At 37.3% G+C, this 17,487-nt stretch overlaps 2 protein-coding genes across 6 annotated transcripts in view; one reads left to right on the top strand and one right to left on the bottom strand.

Annotated features, from left to right (window-relative positions):
• Positions 1-521: 521 nt before the first annotated feature.
• TRMT61B (tRNA methyltransferase 61B) lies at positions 522-16,585 on the top strand. The gene is made up of 7 exons (XM_082745133.1): positions 522-1,272; positions 7,051-7,153; positions 9,860-10,050; positions 14,518-14,609; positions 15,066-15,292; positions 15,999-16,076; positions 16,159-16,585. The coding sequence occupies exons 1-7, from the start codon at positions 562-564 to the stop codon at positions 16,200-16,202; spliced, it is 1,446 nt and encodes a 481-aa protein (XP_082601259.1). The 5' UTR covers positions 522-561; the 3' UTR covers positions 16,203-16,585.
• The window catches only part of SPDYA (speedy/RINGO cell cycle regulator family member A), a gene marked incomplete at its 3' end in the record, with an annotated part of 32,496 nt that continues 31,473 nt past the window's right edge, over positions 16,465-17,487 (bottom strand). For 3 of the 5 annotated variants that reach the window (XM_082745177.1, XM_082745178.1, XM_082745179.1), the window contains exon 8: positions 16,470-16,553. In XM_082745177.1, the coding sequence (XP_082601303.1) occupies positions 16,547-16,553 (7 nt within the window). Of the gene's footprint in view, positions 16,554-17,487 lie in introns of all 5 variants that reach the window. The other 2 variants (XM_082745180.1, XM_082745181.1) reach the window with 2 other exon arrangements.

Raw genomic sequence — 17,487 nt, 5'->3', positions numbered from 1 at the left:
AGACAGAGTCCAATCGAAGGGACTTGCTAAGGTTGGCGGGGGAAGAACTTCGCAGTCAGTTGGAAAGGAACGGGGATCAGCGGGTGGCCCTTCCAAAAGGCGACAGTCCAACGCATCTCTGGGCTTTTTAACTCCTACATCTTGAGGTGATCGTGTCACGTTCCTCTTTCTGATGACCGGCGAGTCGACCCTGGTCCAGGACTTCAGTTTACACAGCACTTTGACAGACTTTGTCTCTCTTAAGCAACCTGTCCACAGCGTGAGGCTGGTGGGGATGTGTCAGCGGCCAACTGTTTACTCTGCCCACATTCCGAAGAGGAAAATGTGCTCCTGCCCCAGAGTGTGACTCGCACCTGGGACAGTTACTCAGCGACACCCCGAAGCTCTTGCGCCCCGCCCCACATTAGGACTACCCCGCCCCCTGGACGCATGCGCAGTTTGCGGAGCTCTTCCTGCGAAAAAGCGGCGGATACCCTGACGGCTGCGTCAGTGCGTCCAGCGCGGGGAGGGCCTCGCCCGGCTCTACGCCACTTGTGTGCGACGGCGCCTGCGCCGGACACCATGCTGTCAGCCGGCCGGCGAGGTCTGCTTGTCCTCCGGCTGCGGCGCCCCGGGAGGTGGCTAGGGCTCGGAGCTTCTTCGTTCCTGCGGGGCCTTGAGCGAGAGCTCTTGGAGACAGCCCGGTCATTGTGTTGCGAATCCTGTCCTAGAGATGCACGAGACGGAGAGGGACGGCGCGAAGCGTCACGGAGGAAAGCCCCCAACACAGAGCCTCCATCTCTCCCTCTGCGCGTCCGAGGCACGGGGATCAGATGTCTTTCCTCACTGGAGGTCCTCAGACAGCCGACGCCTCAAGAGGAGTCACCCTCTCGAGAGCGCGGAGACTTGAGCGGACACCAGGGCCAGCCCGGTCCCGTCCACCAGGGTTCCGGGGGTCCCTTGCCCGCCTCCATGGCCCAGTCCGTGACTGGGGTAGAAGAGCTTCCTGGCTCCTCTTTCTGCCCGGCTTCCAGGGAGGGGTCCTTTCGCGCTGGGGAGCTGATCTTAGCTGAGACTGGGAAGAGAGAAACCCAATTTAAAAAGTTATTTAGGTTGAGTAACGCCGGACACTTAAATAGTAGCTGGGGGAGAGTCCCATTCAGCGAGATCGTGGGAAAGTTTCCCGGCCAGATACTGACGACGACTTCTGGTAAGCAGCTCATGCTGAGGAGGCCGGCACTGGAAGACTATGTATTACTGATGAAAAGAGGGCCTGCCATAACGTATCCTAAGGTAATGCGGTGGGAGTTAGGTGCGTGTTGGTTCCAGAAAGAGCCCAGCTACAGTCCTGATAAATGTGCTTAAAGCACATTTCAGAACATTTAAAGTTTTTATTCTCAGGTTAAAAAAAAACAACAACAATGGATGGGACTTACATATGTTATGATTGCGAATGTTAGGAGGAAACAGCCACCTTTTACTTTTATTCTGGGAGTGTTGACTCTCTCATCTGTAAAGTGAAAAGAATACTGACCTAATGTATAGAGTTATGTGAGCTAATCAGGCACTTATGTTTGTCCCCCATAACCCTTAAGTTTGCAAGTTCAGGATTCGAGAATGTTCAACCCTTTGGTACCATTATGGAAATGTTTTTTTTAATTATTTTTTAAAAAGACTTTATTTATTTGACAGAAAGAGATCACACGCAGGCAGAGAGGCAGGTAGAGAAAGAAAGAGGAGGAAGCAGGCTCCCTGCTGAGCAGAGAGCCCAATGTGGGGCTGGATCCCAGGACGCCTGGGACCATGACCTGAGCCGAAGGCAGAGGCTTTAACCCACTGAGCCACCCAGGCACCCCCTATTATGGAACTATTTTAATCATCATTTAATTAAATAAAGCGTGTTACTAGGTGTATGTTTCATCAATGGTAGATATCTTACTGTGCTTTTCGCTTTAGGGAAAAAATAGTTTTCTATTTTTTTTTTTTTAAAGATTTTATTTATTTATTTGACAGAGAGAGATTACAAGTAGGCAGAGAGGCAGGCAGAGAGAGAGAGGAGGAAGCAGGCTCCCTGCTGAGCAGAGAGCCCGATGCGGGACTCGATCCCAGGACCCTGAGATCATGACCTGAGCCAAAGGCAGCGGCTTAACCCACTGAGCCACCCAGGCGCCCAAAATAGTTTTCTATTAAAACAGCTAACATTAAACACTGAACATACAAGAAATATTCTGTATAATAAATTAACTGCCTAGTTTCTTGTTACAACTTCATATGAATCATCCATTGCTAGGCTTATTTCAGTTTTTTAATCACAGTCACAGTCCTTGGGTAGAATATTCCTTTGTAACAATTCCTATCCCCAGATGAAGAGTCATTTGTCATGTATTCAGCAAATAATTACCTATCTTCTATAATCAGGGTACTATTATAGGGGAGGTATGGTGATGATCCCCAGTCCTTGCTCTCAACCTGGATGTTACATCCTAGAAGGGGTGACAGAGAACACACAAGTAAATGAAAGGATGAGATAATTTCAGGTAGTGCTAAGTGCCATGAAGACAAATAGATTAACAATGACATGTTGGCTGACCTGGGGGAAGAGAATATGTCAGATGGTTAGAGAAGGTCTCAAAAGAGATAAGAAATAAGATGTTAGACAAGAAACCCAATATAAAGAGAACCCAGCCATGCAAAGATCTTGGAGCCCAGGGTTCTCACAAAGGGAAGAGTAGTGCGGAGATGCTATAATGGCTTGAGTGAGTTAGGTGAGGGGGAGAGTGGTATGACATGTGGTTATTCCATGTGCATTGGGTACCACTGGAATGTTCTAAGTAGGAATCCAATTTATGTGTTTCTTTTTTTTTTTTTTTTTAAGATTTTTATTTGTTTATTTGACAGAGATCACACAAGTAGGCAGAGAGGCAGGCTGAGAGGGGGAAGCAGGCTCCCTGCTGAGCAGATCCCAGGACCCTGGGATCATGACCTGAGCCGAAGGCAGAGGCTTTAACCCACTGAGCCACCAAGGTGCTCCTCCAATTTATGTTTTAAAAGATCTACCAAGGGACTAAGAAAACCTTTTGAGGCTTTAGGCCAGAGAGGTACCATAAACTCTTGACAGAAACTTTTTCTTATTTTCTTTTTCCTCTTCTGACCATTCAATCTAGCTACCAAAAAAAAAAAAAAAAAAAAAAAAAATTCACCTCTTGCTTCCCCACATCTTTTTTCCTCCTCACTAGAAAAAACTGAGAGAATAGTTGTATTTTATAAAGTTATAAAGATGAATCTTTAGTGCACTTTCTGCCTTTCCATTTGTTACAGATAAAAGTCACAGTGCTCCATTCTAAGGAGGAATTTATGTATGTCTGTATGTATTTACTTATTTTAAAGATTTTATTTCTTTGAGAGAGCACAAGTGGAGAGGAGAGGGAGAAGCATCAGGCTCCTTGATCAGCGGGGGGCTCCATCTGAGCTGAAGGTAGATGCTTTACTGACCACCCACAAACCCCCTCCATCCTAAACAGGACTTAAAATACTGGACATTCTAGGTGTTCACTTCTCTTTATTTCCCAAGTGGTGGCTACAGGAAATTTGACTTCAACCTTTACAACTTTGAAAAGCTTTTTAAAAGAGTACCTCAATAGGGGTGCTTGCATGGCTCAGTGGTTCAAGCCTCTGCCTTTGGCTCAGGTCATGATCCCAGGGTTCTGGGATCGAGCCTAGCATTGGACTTTCTGCTAAGTGGGGAGCCTGCTTCCCCCCCCACCCCTCTGCTTGCCTCTCTGCCTTCTTGTGATCTCTCTCTCTGTGTCAAATAAATTAATCTTTAAAAAAAAGAGAGTACCTCAATTGACTTGAAAGCTGGTCTCTGTGTTAGAATTACATAGTTTTGTCTTAATAATAAAAGTAGGTCTGTGGAGTAATTTATTTATTTAGTTTTTATGGGAGTAAATTCAAATAAACTTCCTAACAGATACTTGTGAAATGTCAACATTTCACATTGGTCAGTATCAAGCACTTTTAGGTTTGGAATAGGAATATAGATGGAAACATTCCCCAAATTTTATTTTTTATTTTTTTAAATTTTAAAATACTTATTTGTTTAATTTGAGAGAGAGCGTGCACATGTGGGAAGGGCAGAGAAAGAGGGAGAAAATCTCAAGTAGACTCAGTGCTGAATGCAGACCCTGATGACATGGGGCTTGATCACAGGAATCTGAGATCATGACCTGGGTGGGAAACCAAAAGTCAAGATGGTTACCTGATGGAAGCACCCAGATGCTCCCACTCCCCAAATTTTAAAAATTAATATTTTCTGCTGATATGCATGATTGTGGCACTTACAGAAGAACAACAGGGGAGTAGAAATTGTTGCAACTTAATGAAGCCTAAGTGCAGCCTACTTACTAAATCTTTCAGCTGAGGGCTAGATTTATGTTACTGAGTTAATCAGGAAAGAGATTGGAATTCATGTTGAGGAAAAAATGGAAGTTTGAAAGGGTTGTTACCTGAAGTCCACTCTGGAAAACAGCATGGAGGTTCCTCAAAAAGTTGAAAATAGAGCTACCCTACAACCCGGTGATGGCACTACTGGGTATTTACCCTAAAGACACAAAGTGTAGCGATCCGAAGGGGCACCTACACCTGAATGTTTATAGCAGCAATGTCCACAATAGCCAAACTAGATGTCCATCACCAGATGAATGGATAAAGAAGATGTGGTGTGTGTGTGTGTGTGTGTGTGTTTGTGTATGTGCATATATATGTGCATATATGTGTGTATATGCATATATATATATAATGGAATACTATGCAGCCATCAAAAAATGAAATCTTGTCATTTGCAACAACATGGAACTAGAGGGTTTATGCTAAGCGAAATAAGTCAGAGAAAGACAATTATCATATCATCTCTCTGATATGAGGAGTTTTGAGAGGCAGGGTAAGGGGTTATGGGGGGAAGGGAGGGGAAAAAAGTGAAACAAGATAGGACCAGGGAGGGAGAAAAACCACAGGAGACTCAATCTCAGGATTAAGAGGGTTGCTGGGAGGTGTAGTAGGGAGGGATAGGGTGGTTGGGTGACGGACATTGGTGAAGGTATGTGCTATGGTGAGTGCTGTGAATTGTGTAAGACTGATGATTCACAGACCTGTACCCCTGAAGCAAATAATACATTATATGTTAATAAAATTTTTTTAAAAATGCAGGAAACTCAATAGTAGAATGATAGTTTGTAACCCTGGAGGACTCCCCCAATAGCTTTAAATCCCTTTTGGGAAAAGGTAGGGAAATGATTAAATGCTAACGTCTCCCCTCCCCAAGTTTTGAACTGAAATTGCTAGAATATATATAGTGAAATCCAGTCTAGAAAACTCATCCCATTGATACCATGTAACCTGAATAGCAGGAAGCAAAAGCTAAAGTGTGCTTAAGTTTTTATTTCATAATAGTTGGTTTCTTTATTTTATGTGATCCGAGAAAATAGAATTGCCTTCTGCAGGACATTCCACTATTAAGACTACCCAGCTGCTCCTACTTCTGTGTGAAATTGTACTCCCTCCCCACTCTACCCCTAGGTGCCTGGCATGTGGGAGAGGTTATGTATGTCTGAAAGACTCAGCATTTGTGAATGAAACTTTTAGACTAATACATCTTAAAAATTACGTGTCTGTGTATCATTTGGCCCAAGCCTTAGCCCTGCATTTCAGAAAATATATTTTGGCTTTTAATTAGACAACTTTACCTGTTGAACATTTTCTTATGCAACCAAACCTATATTTAATATACAATGTTTGTGACTCGACAGGACCTAGAAATCTCCTCTTTAAGAATTTTCACAGCAGCTTTTCCCAGAGAAGGAAAAGCTAGTAAAAGCTTACCAGATGTGCTGCTTATTTATTAGCAATTTTCAAAGGTTCAGATGGGGTAGTGTTGAAATACATGCTAATGTTTAAAATTTTCTGTATAACAAGTGGTATAGTGTTAATGATCAACAGCGTGGTCTCTGTGGGTTCAACATCCGTTTTACTCCTGACTTGTCCAGTTAATTCCTGGTTGTGTGACTTTGGGAAAATTACTTAACATCTTTGATTTGTCTTTGTAATGGGCATGATGATAGTTTTCTCAAATTATTGTCCTGATTAAATAAGTTTATGAAAGCAATTTGTATTCTTTTTTTTTTTTTTAAGATTTTATTTATTTATTTGACAGAGATCACAAGTAGGCAGAGGCAGGCAGGTAGAGAGGGAGGAGGAAGCAGGCTCCCCGCTGAGATCATGACCCTGAGATCATGACCTGAGTGGAAGGCAGAGGCTTTAACCCACTGAGCCATCCAGGTGCCCCGAAAGCAATTTGTCTTCTTAAAGAAGCCTGGCACATGGTTAAGTTTCAATAAATAGCCCTTATTATTATTATCCCTGATACTCTCATTAACAATTCAATTACAGCGTTTGTGAAATAGGTCCTATCTATCACTGGTATTCTAATGCTAAATGAGAAGTTCATTTCCTTTCATACAGAGATTATGTAATACTTCCTAACTGGTCTTACTGGGTCTAATTTTTCTCTTCTCTAGTATATCCTGCATTTCCCTGTCATATTAATCTTCATAAAATGCCATGCATATTACCTTGGTGACATGCCCCAGTTACTGACCAGGTCAAGTTCAAGTGCTTTAGCCTGGCATTCAGTTCTCTCCTTTTCTCTTCTTCTGATCTGAGGAAACTGTGTTTATTCTACCTCTGTTTTCTTTAATACCATTTCTACTTCATGATTGTTTCCTTAAATTCTCTGTGTCTTTAAGTGAGGGCCTTCTGCTGATAACACTATTCTCTGGGCTTCTATTACTACTGTCTATAATTTTGGTATTATGCTGAAGTGCTGCTTATTTGCTAACTGATTGCTGAATCTCTTATTTCGTCAAGTAAAATATCAACTCTTGGGTAGGCTGGGCCAGATTTTAGTACTCTTTTTCACTCCTTTCTTTTCCAGGTCTAACATAGTGTTTGATAAGAGCCTGTGCTTAGTACATATTTATTGGACACTGAGTCACCCATACTATGTTTCAATCATAGGATATGAGTATGATACTGTTGATGATGGATATCCGCCCAGGGGATACTGTTTTGGAAGTTGGCTCAGGCTCTGGTGGAATGAGCTTATTTTTATCCAAAGCAGGTAAGATACCGAGAGAAATGAGCTGAATTTAGATGGGCAAAGAAAACATTCAATCTTTCATAATAACAGAAAATTAAGTGGATAAAGATGTCTTAGAAAATATTCACATAACTGTCATGGAGAATATTCTCCTTGAAACCAAATACCGGCAACTGTTTTTCTTTCCACCTGTACATTTCTTCTAGTCATTCTCTCTCTAACCCTCTCTCCATTTTCTGTGCTTTCTCTTGTGCCCTCCATGTGTTTTAAGGCATCTTTTTTTTTTTTTAACTGAACTTTTTATTGGGACATAACATAGCTATCGTGCACAGATCCTAAGTGTGTAGACCTCAAAGAATTTTTAATATAATGACCATACTCAAGTAGTTATCACCCAGATTAAGACAGGGACTGCTGCTGCATCACAGAAATGTTCTCATGTCTCAGTCATAATCGATTCTCCCTAAAGATAACCACTGTTCTGCCTTTTACCATCATTGATGAGTTTTGCTTGCTTTGAACCTTGTATGAAAAGAATCGGACAGTATGTACTCCCTGAATGTGGCTCCCTTCAACATTCTGTTTGTGAGAGTCAGCCATTGCGTGTAGCGGTAGTTCTTCCCTTTTAGTGGCTGTGTAGCTACTCCATTTTATAAACATATCATAGCTTTTCTATTCTGTTGATGGGTGTTTGAGTTGAATATTATGAATAGTGCTGCTCTGAACATTCTTGTATTTGTCTTTTGGTTCATATGTGTACATGTTTTTGTTAATAACATTTCCAGATGAAGATTCAGTAGGAGAGAATATAAAATGTAGAGGTCGCTCAGCTGCAAAGTCTCTAAAAATTGTCAGTTTTTTAAATGTATTGCTTGAAGGCAGCACCTCATCAAAAATCAAGAGGTATACAGTAAACATAAATATCTAATTGATTATTGCTCCCGTTGACTGTTTAATTCCTCTGAGTGTCAGGACTGCTTTGGCTGCTCTGGCTGCCGGTGCAGTTGTTCTTCCTCGGTTAATGACAGACCACTGAACAGTGACCGCACTCTCTGTGGGTAGATTTTTTTTTTTTTTAACCATTCATGTTCTCTTTAGTGCATTCTTTTTTAAATAATAAACTTTGTTAGAGCTATCATAGGTGCATGTGGGTAGCTTGTTTAAAGAATACCAATGGAAATACACTGAATTAAACTTTTTGTTCTTTCACCTAATGGCATCACATACAATCATAATCCAGTTTATTCTAGGTCAGGAAACTCATTCTGGCCTCCTCAAATCTTTATTTATTCTTTTCTGTACATAGTTAAAGGCAGTCATTTCTTCGCAATCAGTAACTGAATTCTAAATGCATTTGACATTTTATAATTTTTATAAATTATATATATTATGTATATAATTTTATAAATGCATTTATAAAAATCTGTGAGAGAGGAGGAGTGCTCATATTTCTAACATCTATAGTGTCAGAGTGTCATGGCATGAATAATCCCAAACCATGATCAAAAAATTATTGCTATTTACCTTTGCGATGGATTTTTTTTTTCCTCCAATTTTCTTTTCCAATTATTTAGCGTATGCTATTGTTAACATTAAATTCTGTCCCTTGAGAACATGATGAATTGCAGCTGGAGTTATATTTCAAAAGATATTCTAGAATTTAAATTTTTCATTAATAAACTGTAGACTTACTGATCTAGGACAACTTCTAAACGATATCAAATAACCTCAAACAGAGGTGGGTGGGAAATTAATCACCTTTAATTAAAATGCATAGTCTTCTGCAGAAACGATTACTATGCCAAACAGTTTAAAAGTTCTTCAGACACACACAAAAGTACAAATATCTTTTAAATATATGAAATGCCTAACATCCATAACAAAAGAAATGAAAATAGAGCTACCCTACAACCCAGCAATTGCACTACTGGGAATTTACCCTAAAGATACAAGTGTAGTGATCTGTAACATAGGTAAGGGTTAGGATTAGGGCTAGGGTTTAGGGTTTCATCCACAACAAAAGAAATGTAAATAACAACTACAATGATAAAATTATATTCAGTTTTTAGATTGACACAGGTTAAAAGTTTGAAAAGTCTTTGTTGGAGAAAGTATGGAGAAATAGGCACTTTACTACATTGTTTGTAGAATATAAATTGGTATTTTTTTTGGAGGATAATTTGGCAATTTCAAAATAAAAAAGTCACATACCTCTTGAGCTTGTAATTTCATTTTGACGACTTTGTCTTTTCATGGATACAAAGGTTTAGGCAACAATTTTCATTGCAATATTGTTTGTTGGTAGCATAAGACTAGAAACAAGCTGAATATTCATCAGTTGAAGACCAGTTAAATAAACTATGGTATAGCCATACAATGGAACATAATAGCTCTTAAAAGGAATGGAGTAATTATTAATAACTGAAATAACACTGGTAAGTAGGAAGGAGTATAGGACAGTATATACAATACATGTATGTTTCATTGTGTGTTAAAAACAGGGAAAGTCACTGGCACTAGGTATCTTGCGAAGAGAAAATACCTGGTAATATGGTTTCTCTGCAGAGGAAAATTGATTAAGGATCTGGGATAGGATAGTTTTCTAGCCTTGAACTATTTGAATTATTTTTTCACATCAAGGTAATACCTTTGCAGAATATTTTTTATATTCTTTTATGAAATGATATAATACAGTGAAATATCATAAATTCTTTTTTTTAAATTAAGTTGGATCACAAGGACAAGTCATAAGTTTTGAAGCACGAAAAGACCACCATGAATTGGCTAAGAGGAATTATAAAAACTGGTGTGATTCATGGAAAATGAGTCATGTAGATGAGTGGCCAGACAATGTGAATTTTATTCATAAGGATATTTCAGGAGCAACTGAAGACATAAAACCTTTAACATTTGATGCGGTAAGTTTTCTAAAGTGGGTCCTATGATATTTAATACTGACCATGTAGAAAACAAGGATCACACTTCTTTTGTGTGGCGAATGCTCTTCCTTTATTATTTGCCCCATTTCTGTCTCTAGGAGTAGGAGGAATATTTTCCTTTAATATTATGGTACAATTTAGAGCAGAGAGATATGCTGAATCAGGTGCCAAAGCTGTTAATAAATGTCGAGTAATGACCAGAGAGTAAGAGGAGTAGTTGAGCATCATGAACCACAGCATTTCTAGGATAAAGGAATAATAATTTAGGAGCAGCTTTGGGAGCATATCCCAGTACCTGACCTCATGTTATGAGATTTGGGGGAATAAATAGTCCTCATTTGTGGGAGAGGTTTGGGGGAATAAATAGTCCTCATTTGTGGGGGAACAGACAAGAGGCATCTTCAGACAGTTAACATGAGGATGTAGATGAGTGTTCATTAAAGATACTGAGGTTGGAGGCATGCATTATGAGCATAGCTCCAGAAGGTGGAGTGGATGGATTTGTGAGGAGGAACAGTGAGAGGTTGAATTAGGGAGAAGAAATAGAGTAGTATGAAGATAAAAGGATAGATGATGAGGGAATATTTTAGGCTGACCAGTGATGGTAGTGATGGGGGACATGGAGGTATTTAGTTGGCTTCAGAGGTTCAGAATTCTAATGTAAATTGCCTTATCCTTGATGATTCCATTATCATTTCAGAGCACTACAGACTGAGATCTAGGTTGTCTTTGCTTTTTTTAATTGGCTGTTGGAAAGTAGGATTACTTTAGGACATTTATGGGGAAACTAGTTGAAAAATGAAGTTCAAAGAGATCTTTTTTTTGATCAGGACTGGTTCCTATAGTTTTGGTGACTCAAAGACAACAGATACAAAGACAACAGTTCTTTTTCCTCATCCTTGTTTGGCTTGCATATTACAGCTCAGTAAGGGCCAGAAAAAAGTAATTTCTTTACATAGACCATCATCAGAATGTTATAGTTACCTGGAGGGTTAATTGTCATCAGAAGTTTGCTTGATGATCATGAAACACACAAAGGATTTTAATGATACTGCTGAAGCTTTGTAGAAACCTGTTGAGCCATCCCTGATCTACAAGAATATTCCTTACCAGATTTATATGATGGACTGTCTTGAGTAATAGTGTCAGATGATTGCCAGTATGAGAAATTAGAGGGGGAGGAGCCATACTCCTACCATCCAAAATGATGGTAAATTGAACAAATAAGGTGTTAAACCACAAAGACAGAGAACAAAAGGAGAAAAAATGGCTAATAAAATATTTTAAACAAAATTTAAAAAGCCTAGCCATCAGAAGAATGAATGGACAAATGGAATACTTGAAAAATAGTGTTATTTAACCTAGTGAAATAAATGTACTATACCTAAATCAGTATATCTCAAAGACATGGTGCTTAGTGAAAAAAGGCATTATAAAAGAATATGTATGGAATGGCCACACATATGTAAAATTTAAAACTATGCAAACAGGACAACGATTACCTGAGGAGAGAAAGGGAGAGAAGAGGAACTAAGTTTTGGCGTCCATTTAGTCTGGTTTACTCTTGGGGCCCCATAAAAGCCAAGATGATCTTGGATAAGTTACTTAATCTTTCTGTGCCTCAGTCCCCTCACATATTAAAGAGGAATGATAATAATAGTTCATATTTCATAGAGTTGTTAAGGATTAAATAAGATACTTCATATAAAGTACATAGAACAGTACTTGGTGTATAGTAAGCATTAAAGAAATATTAGCTATGATTTTCATCATTATTCTTTCTTTCCTTTTCTCTACCTGTTTAAAATCTATTTTCCCCTCAAAGTTTAGATAAAAGATCATCTCTTTAATAGAATGTACCTTACTCATCTAACCGGGGTTTATCCTCATTTTCTGGATTAGTGAACCACTGTTTCTAATGTTTGTTTCAACAAACATTAAAGACCTGTTATATGCCATGTACTATGCTAAGACAGAAGTGAATTATACATTTAAAGGAGCTTTCAGTTAGAAAATAAACATATAAACAATTACTGGAAAGACTGAAATTGAGTATCATGAGATGAAGCTGCAAATGCAGTCTTAAGGGGCTACATAATGAAGAACATTTGTATATATATTAAGCTAGGACTAGGGCATAGAGACATTTTCTTTTCTTCTTATTATTCTTTTTTTTTTTTTTTTAAGATTTTTATTTATTTGACAGAGAGCACAAGTAAGCAGAGAGGCAGGCAGAGGGAGAGGGACAAGCAGACTCCCTGCTGAGTAGGGAGCCCGATGGAGGGCTGCATCCCAGGACCTTGGGATCATGACCTGAGCCGAAGGCAGCTGCTTAACCAACTGAGCCACCCAGGCTCCCCAAGACACTTTCTTATAAATAATAAGAACTACTGATGAGTTCCCAAGTGGGGGAGGAGAATGTCCAGATTCCTATTTTAAAGTAATTCATCAGGTGTACAATATAGTGATTCAGCAATTCCATATATTGCTTAGTACTCATCAAGATAAGTATACTCTTCCATTTTAGAGTAATTCTGGTGGAAGAATAAGGCTGTGAGTCTATGTAGAGACCTATTGTAATGTTACAACAAGATACAATGAGGTCCTGATCTAAGAAGGCATTAGCAGGAAGATAAATTTGAGAAAAACTTAATAGGTAGGTTTGTGGGCCTGAGTAATTTTAATCCAAACAGAAACAACAAAATCCCACAGATTCTCAAAAGAGAATTCAAGGTAAAGAAAATGATGACTCCGAACAAGTTTCTGGTTTGAGTGACTGGATGGATGGAAGTATTAATGGAGAATGGAGTATTTAAGAGCTTTGGCAAGTTTCTTGGTTATGTGACTTTTGGTCCTTGTCAATAACATGAACTATAGCTGAAGAAGCCCACTTATGTTTATCCTGTTGACCTTTGATTCAGTCATTGAGATCTTTCCTTGAAATCTAATAGGTATTTTAAACTCCTGTCCAAACCTGAATTCTTGATTATTTCTGCCAAGCCTGCCCCCTCCCATGGTCTTCACCATTTTCCTCATTAGAAAATGACATCTATGTTCTTTCAGTGGCTTAGGCTAAAAACACTGGATTCATCTTGACTCCTCTTTCTCTGGTATCCAACAACCGATTCTAATTCTAATTGGCTCTATCTTTTCAAAATATATACCCGCTGGTTATCACATCTAGTGCTCTTTACTATTGCAAGTCACCATCATCCTTCCTTGCCTTCTCCTGGTCTTTTCTGTGTGTAGATTTAAAAAATAAGTCAGAATGTACTTATGCCACTGACCTGTACACTCACAATTCATCTCTTACCATTTTCCCCCTTTTGTCTCCACTGCAGTGACAGTGGCCTTCTCAGACTCTCCAAGTATCCTACAGCCTCAGAACATTTGTATTTGCTGTTCTGTCCATTTGGAGCATACTTCCCCCCTAAATTTCCATAGGGTAAGCTTAATCATTTTCTTCAGGTCTCTTCACTGACCAGGCTATGTATAAAATAGCACTTCCTTTCCATTACTCTGTATCCTTCATATCCTGCTTTATAATTCTGTAGTTCTTCATGTCATTTATCATCCTCTGACTTATTTATTGGATTTTTATTTAATGTCTATCCCTTTATTAGAATATATGTTCCCTTGAAATGAAATAGAATATAAGCTCCTGATATATCCTTACTACTTAGCAAAATGCTTGGCACATGGAAGGTACTCAATAAATATTTGGTGAATGAATTAATAATGAATGATGACCCATTAATACTATTTGAAAAAACACATAAATAATGGAATAATTTCTAGTTTAGTAAATATGTTGTGTCAACTACTCTTAGCTTTCTAGAGTTATCCATCGATAAAAGCCACTTGATTTCCTATTTTGACCATATTTATTTTTGTTTTAAATGAGTTTGTTTTTTAAGTTTCATTTACTCATTGTATTCATTTGGCATCTTTTATGAGTACAACCCTGTATTCTGCAGTTGGATGAAAAATAAAGAACTAAGGGTCAGGATTCTTGCATTTTAGAATCTCTAAAATTAATACTCATAACTTTCCTTTTGAACATAGAAATACATATTTGAGATAATGTGAATTTCTGTTGCCAGAAGCTGAACTAAAGCAGTAAAACTTTATTTATATACATGTACATTTGTATATATATGTGTATATTAGATATAGCTGAAGAAAGATTCCTGTATTATTGATATTGCCAAGTATAAGACACACCATTATGATTTTCATGTAGTCAAGTACTATAACACACTGTATAATAATAAGGATGCCTTTTTGAGAGCAGCAAAATGGCAACAAATAATATTAGAGTTTAAAAAAATGAAGATTTTAACTAGGTAATTGCTTTCCAGAAGTGTATCATTATACCACAGTAAGAAAGAAGACCTGTACTTTGTTTAATGAAAACTCAGTCTGATTTGCTTTCCCCCCTGACAGGTAGCTTTGGACATGTTGAATCCTCAAGTTGCTTTGCCTGTTTTATACCCAAATCTTAAACAGGGTGGTGTGTGTGCTGTATATCTAGCAAAGTGAGTAATATGGATATTCTTCTTTGTATTGTGATTTTAAACACACTTTTGTTTTATCTCAAGTAGTTGACTATAATGTTCATTTTGTAACCGAATTAGGTATATATGTCATCTTGTAAAACTGTTATGAAATGATGTATGTCCCAATTAATATATATTGCTGTTTAAATCACCCTTTACCTGAATGGTAAAATAAGATGCATATTTCCTACAATTTAGAAAAAAAGTTTTAAAAGTTTAATGTGAACAATACTGTTAAATCATAGTCTCTGTATTTTTTTACTTAGTATTCTATGAAATTGCATGTTTTGTGCTCTAACTTGCATGTTTATATTTCCCCCTTGGTTTAACAATAGCATTTAAATTTGGGTTAAGAGGTATAGTGAACTTAAAATAAGTATCAAGTTATTATTGTAATAGAAATTTAAAGTACTTTTTTTTTCACTTTTCTAAAAGCATCACACAGGTTATTGAGCTTTTAGATGGAATTCGCATCTGTGAACTTGCTCTCTCATGTGAAAAGATAAGCGAAGTAATTCTTAGAGATTGGTTGGTTTGCCTTGCAAAACAGAAAAATGGAACTTTAGCTCAAAAAATAGAACCTAAAATCAACACAGATTTACAATTACATTCTCAAAAGAAAATCAGAATTGAAGGTGAGATGTTTCAAGAGGATGACATTGGTGAGCTTCAATTTTATTTCATACATGTTTGTAATAATAAATGGAGAATAGGTTTCTGAGTGTATTGACCAATGATTATAAAACTATTTCTCAGGGATTTGTTCTTTTTCTGTAGAGAAATTGAAATGTATTTATTCTGTTAAATTAAAATCTCTAAGGGACAGAATAATGACTCTTCTTGCCTTTTATGTAAAACTCTGATACCTTTGAAGTATTGAACTTCTTACAGTATTAGTATTTTTGTATCAAGGAGGTTGGCTTATGAAATACTTTAAATATATTAAAGGATATTTTAAATTTAGGTCAGTGATTATTACCGAAGGGAAAGAATTTAATAGGACCTGATATGCAAATAGCTAATATTCCAAAAAGCAACTTCTAAGATGCTACTGGAATTCCTCAAAGAGCTAAATTTAGGTCTTTGTTGTGTGTACACACTATATAGGCCATGAACAAGTTTTCAAATTTCCATTGATTGATGATATGTAAGCTTATCCATTTGGTTATAAAACCGTATATGTTTATCATTTAATCCTTGACAAATTGTTTCTGTAAGATAACTAGCAGAGTAGCTCCAAAACAAATGCTGAAAAAAAATGTCTGAGAGAAAAAAGTTAAAGGGGCAGTAATTTGTATTTTAACAATTTTATGAACAAATTCTCAGATATTTTATATAGCTTATAATATATATTTTGTTCTACAACAGAAGAATCACATTCTGATTTTCCATATGGATCATTTCCCTATATTGCAAGACCTATACACTGGCAAACTGGTCATACAGGTGAGTGAGGTTTTCAAGCCATATTAAATGGTGTTTTCTTCTAATTTTGTAATGACCTTACTTTTTTCTCTCCTTAAATTAGCTTTTCTTGTCAAGCTGAGGAAGTTTAAACCACAACATAACTGAGTACCTCAGATGACAGCAAGTGATTTGAAGATGGAAAAGTATCAAAATAGAACTTTATATTGTGAATCACAACTTTCATAAGTTGGAATTATTAGCTATCACTATTATTTGTATAACTTTGACATATAATTTTGAAAAACAAAAGCTAAAGGAAGATGTGTAACATTTCAAAACTGTTTAAATGTCCCCATTTTGACACTTGTCTTGTAGTTAGTTTGACATTTTGTAGTTAATGATTCCAAGTTGGTTTAGTTGAGCCATCTCATTCTTCACTTCCTGTAAACCACTCCATTGATTTGTCTTTCTTCATAAAATTAGTTTTCTTTTCTTTCTTTGATTGATGGTCATTGGCTACCAAAATAAAATATGCATTTTAAGATAAATTTTATGTATCTGTGTATTTTAAGTACATATTTTAATGGCTTGTATCTATCTTAAAAAGTAAAGAAATCTGGGTTATAGTAAGTAATAGGAAGAAAACTGATAATGATATAACCATCTTAAAAATTATAAGGAAAGTTGTAACAGTTCTTGAATCTCTTTTATCCTTCTCAGACTCAATTTAACTCATTTGAAAAAACATCAGAATTAATTAGGGGTTTATTTATTTATTTATTTTTTATTTATTTGACAGACAGAGATCATGAGTATGCAGAGAGGCAGGCAGAGAGAGAGGAGGAAGCAGGCTCCCCGCTGAGCAGAGAGCCCGATGTGGGGCTTGATCCCAGGACCCTGGGATCATGACCCGAGCCGAAGGCAGAGGCTTTAACCCACTGAGCCACCCAGGCGCCCCTAATTAGGGGTTTATTATTCATATCAGTTATTTAGCATTTACTAGGAGCCCTACATTGTTTTAAGAACTTTATGAAATTTTTTCATTTAGTATGTGTAGTTCATCTTTAAGGTTATCCATATTTTACAGATAAACAAAAACTTAAGAGTGGTTAGGTTATTGTTTAAATATAGATGTTTTATAGGTTTTAAAGGGTAGTGCCTGGGTGGATAAATGCTGCTATTCCTGGGTTTATCCCTTAGGCTGGAGCTATTTAAAATAATATATATATATATATATTCTAAATAATATTTTACATGTTTTTCATTATGTGGAAAATTTTAATGTAAAAGCTCTGACTTTTTAGACTATAGTCCAAAAAAAAAAAAAAAAGCCTAGACATTAAGTAATCACACAAATACAAAACTAAAATTGTTATAAATGCTCCAAAGAAGTACAGAGTAATATTGTAGGGACTTGGCTCTGGTTAAGTAATTACCTGTGCAAGTGACA

The sequence above is a fragment of the Mustela nivalis genome, assembly GCF_964662115.1.
Source record: "Mustela nivalis genome assembly, chromosome: 8".
NCBI lineage: Eukaryota > Metazoa > Chordata > Mammalia > Carnivora > Mustelidae > Mustela > Mustela nivalis.
The sequence above is the reverse complement of the archived record's forward strand: the minus strand, read 5'-3'. Positions and strand labels throughout refer to the sequence as shown.

Coding starts and splice junctions, on each gene's coding strand:
- TRMT61B (XM_082745133.1), top strand. CDS start 562: ATGCTGTCAGCCGGCCGGCGAGGTCTGCTTGTCCTCCGGCTGCGGCGC. Junction 14,610..15,065: donor TGTGCTGTATATCTAGCAAA/GTGAGTAATATG, acceptor CTTTTCTAAAAG/CATCACACAGGTTATTGAGC. Junction 16,077..16,158: donor CTGGCAAACTGGTCATACAG/GTGAGTGAGGTT, acceptor TCCTTAAATTAG/CTTTTCTTGTCAAGCTGAGG.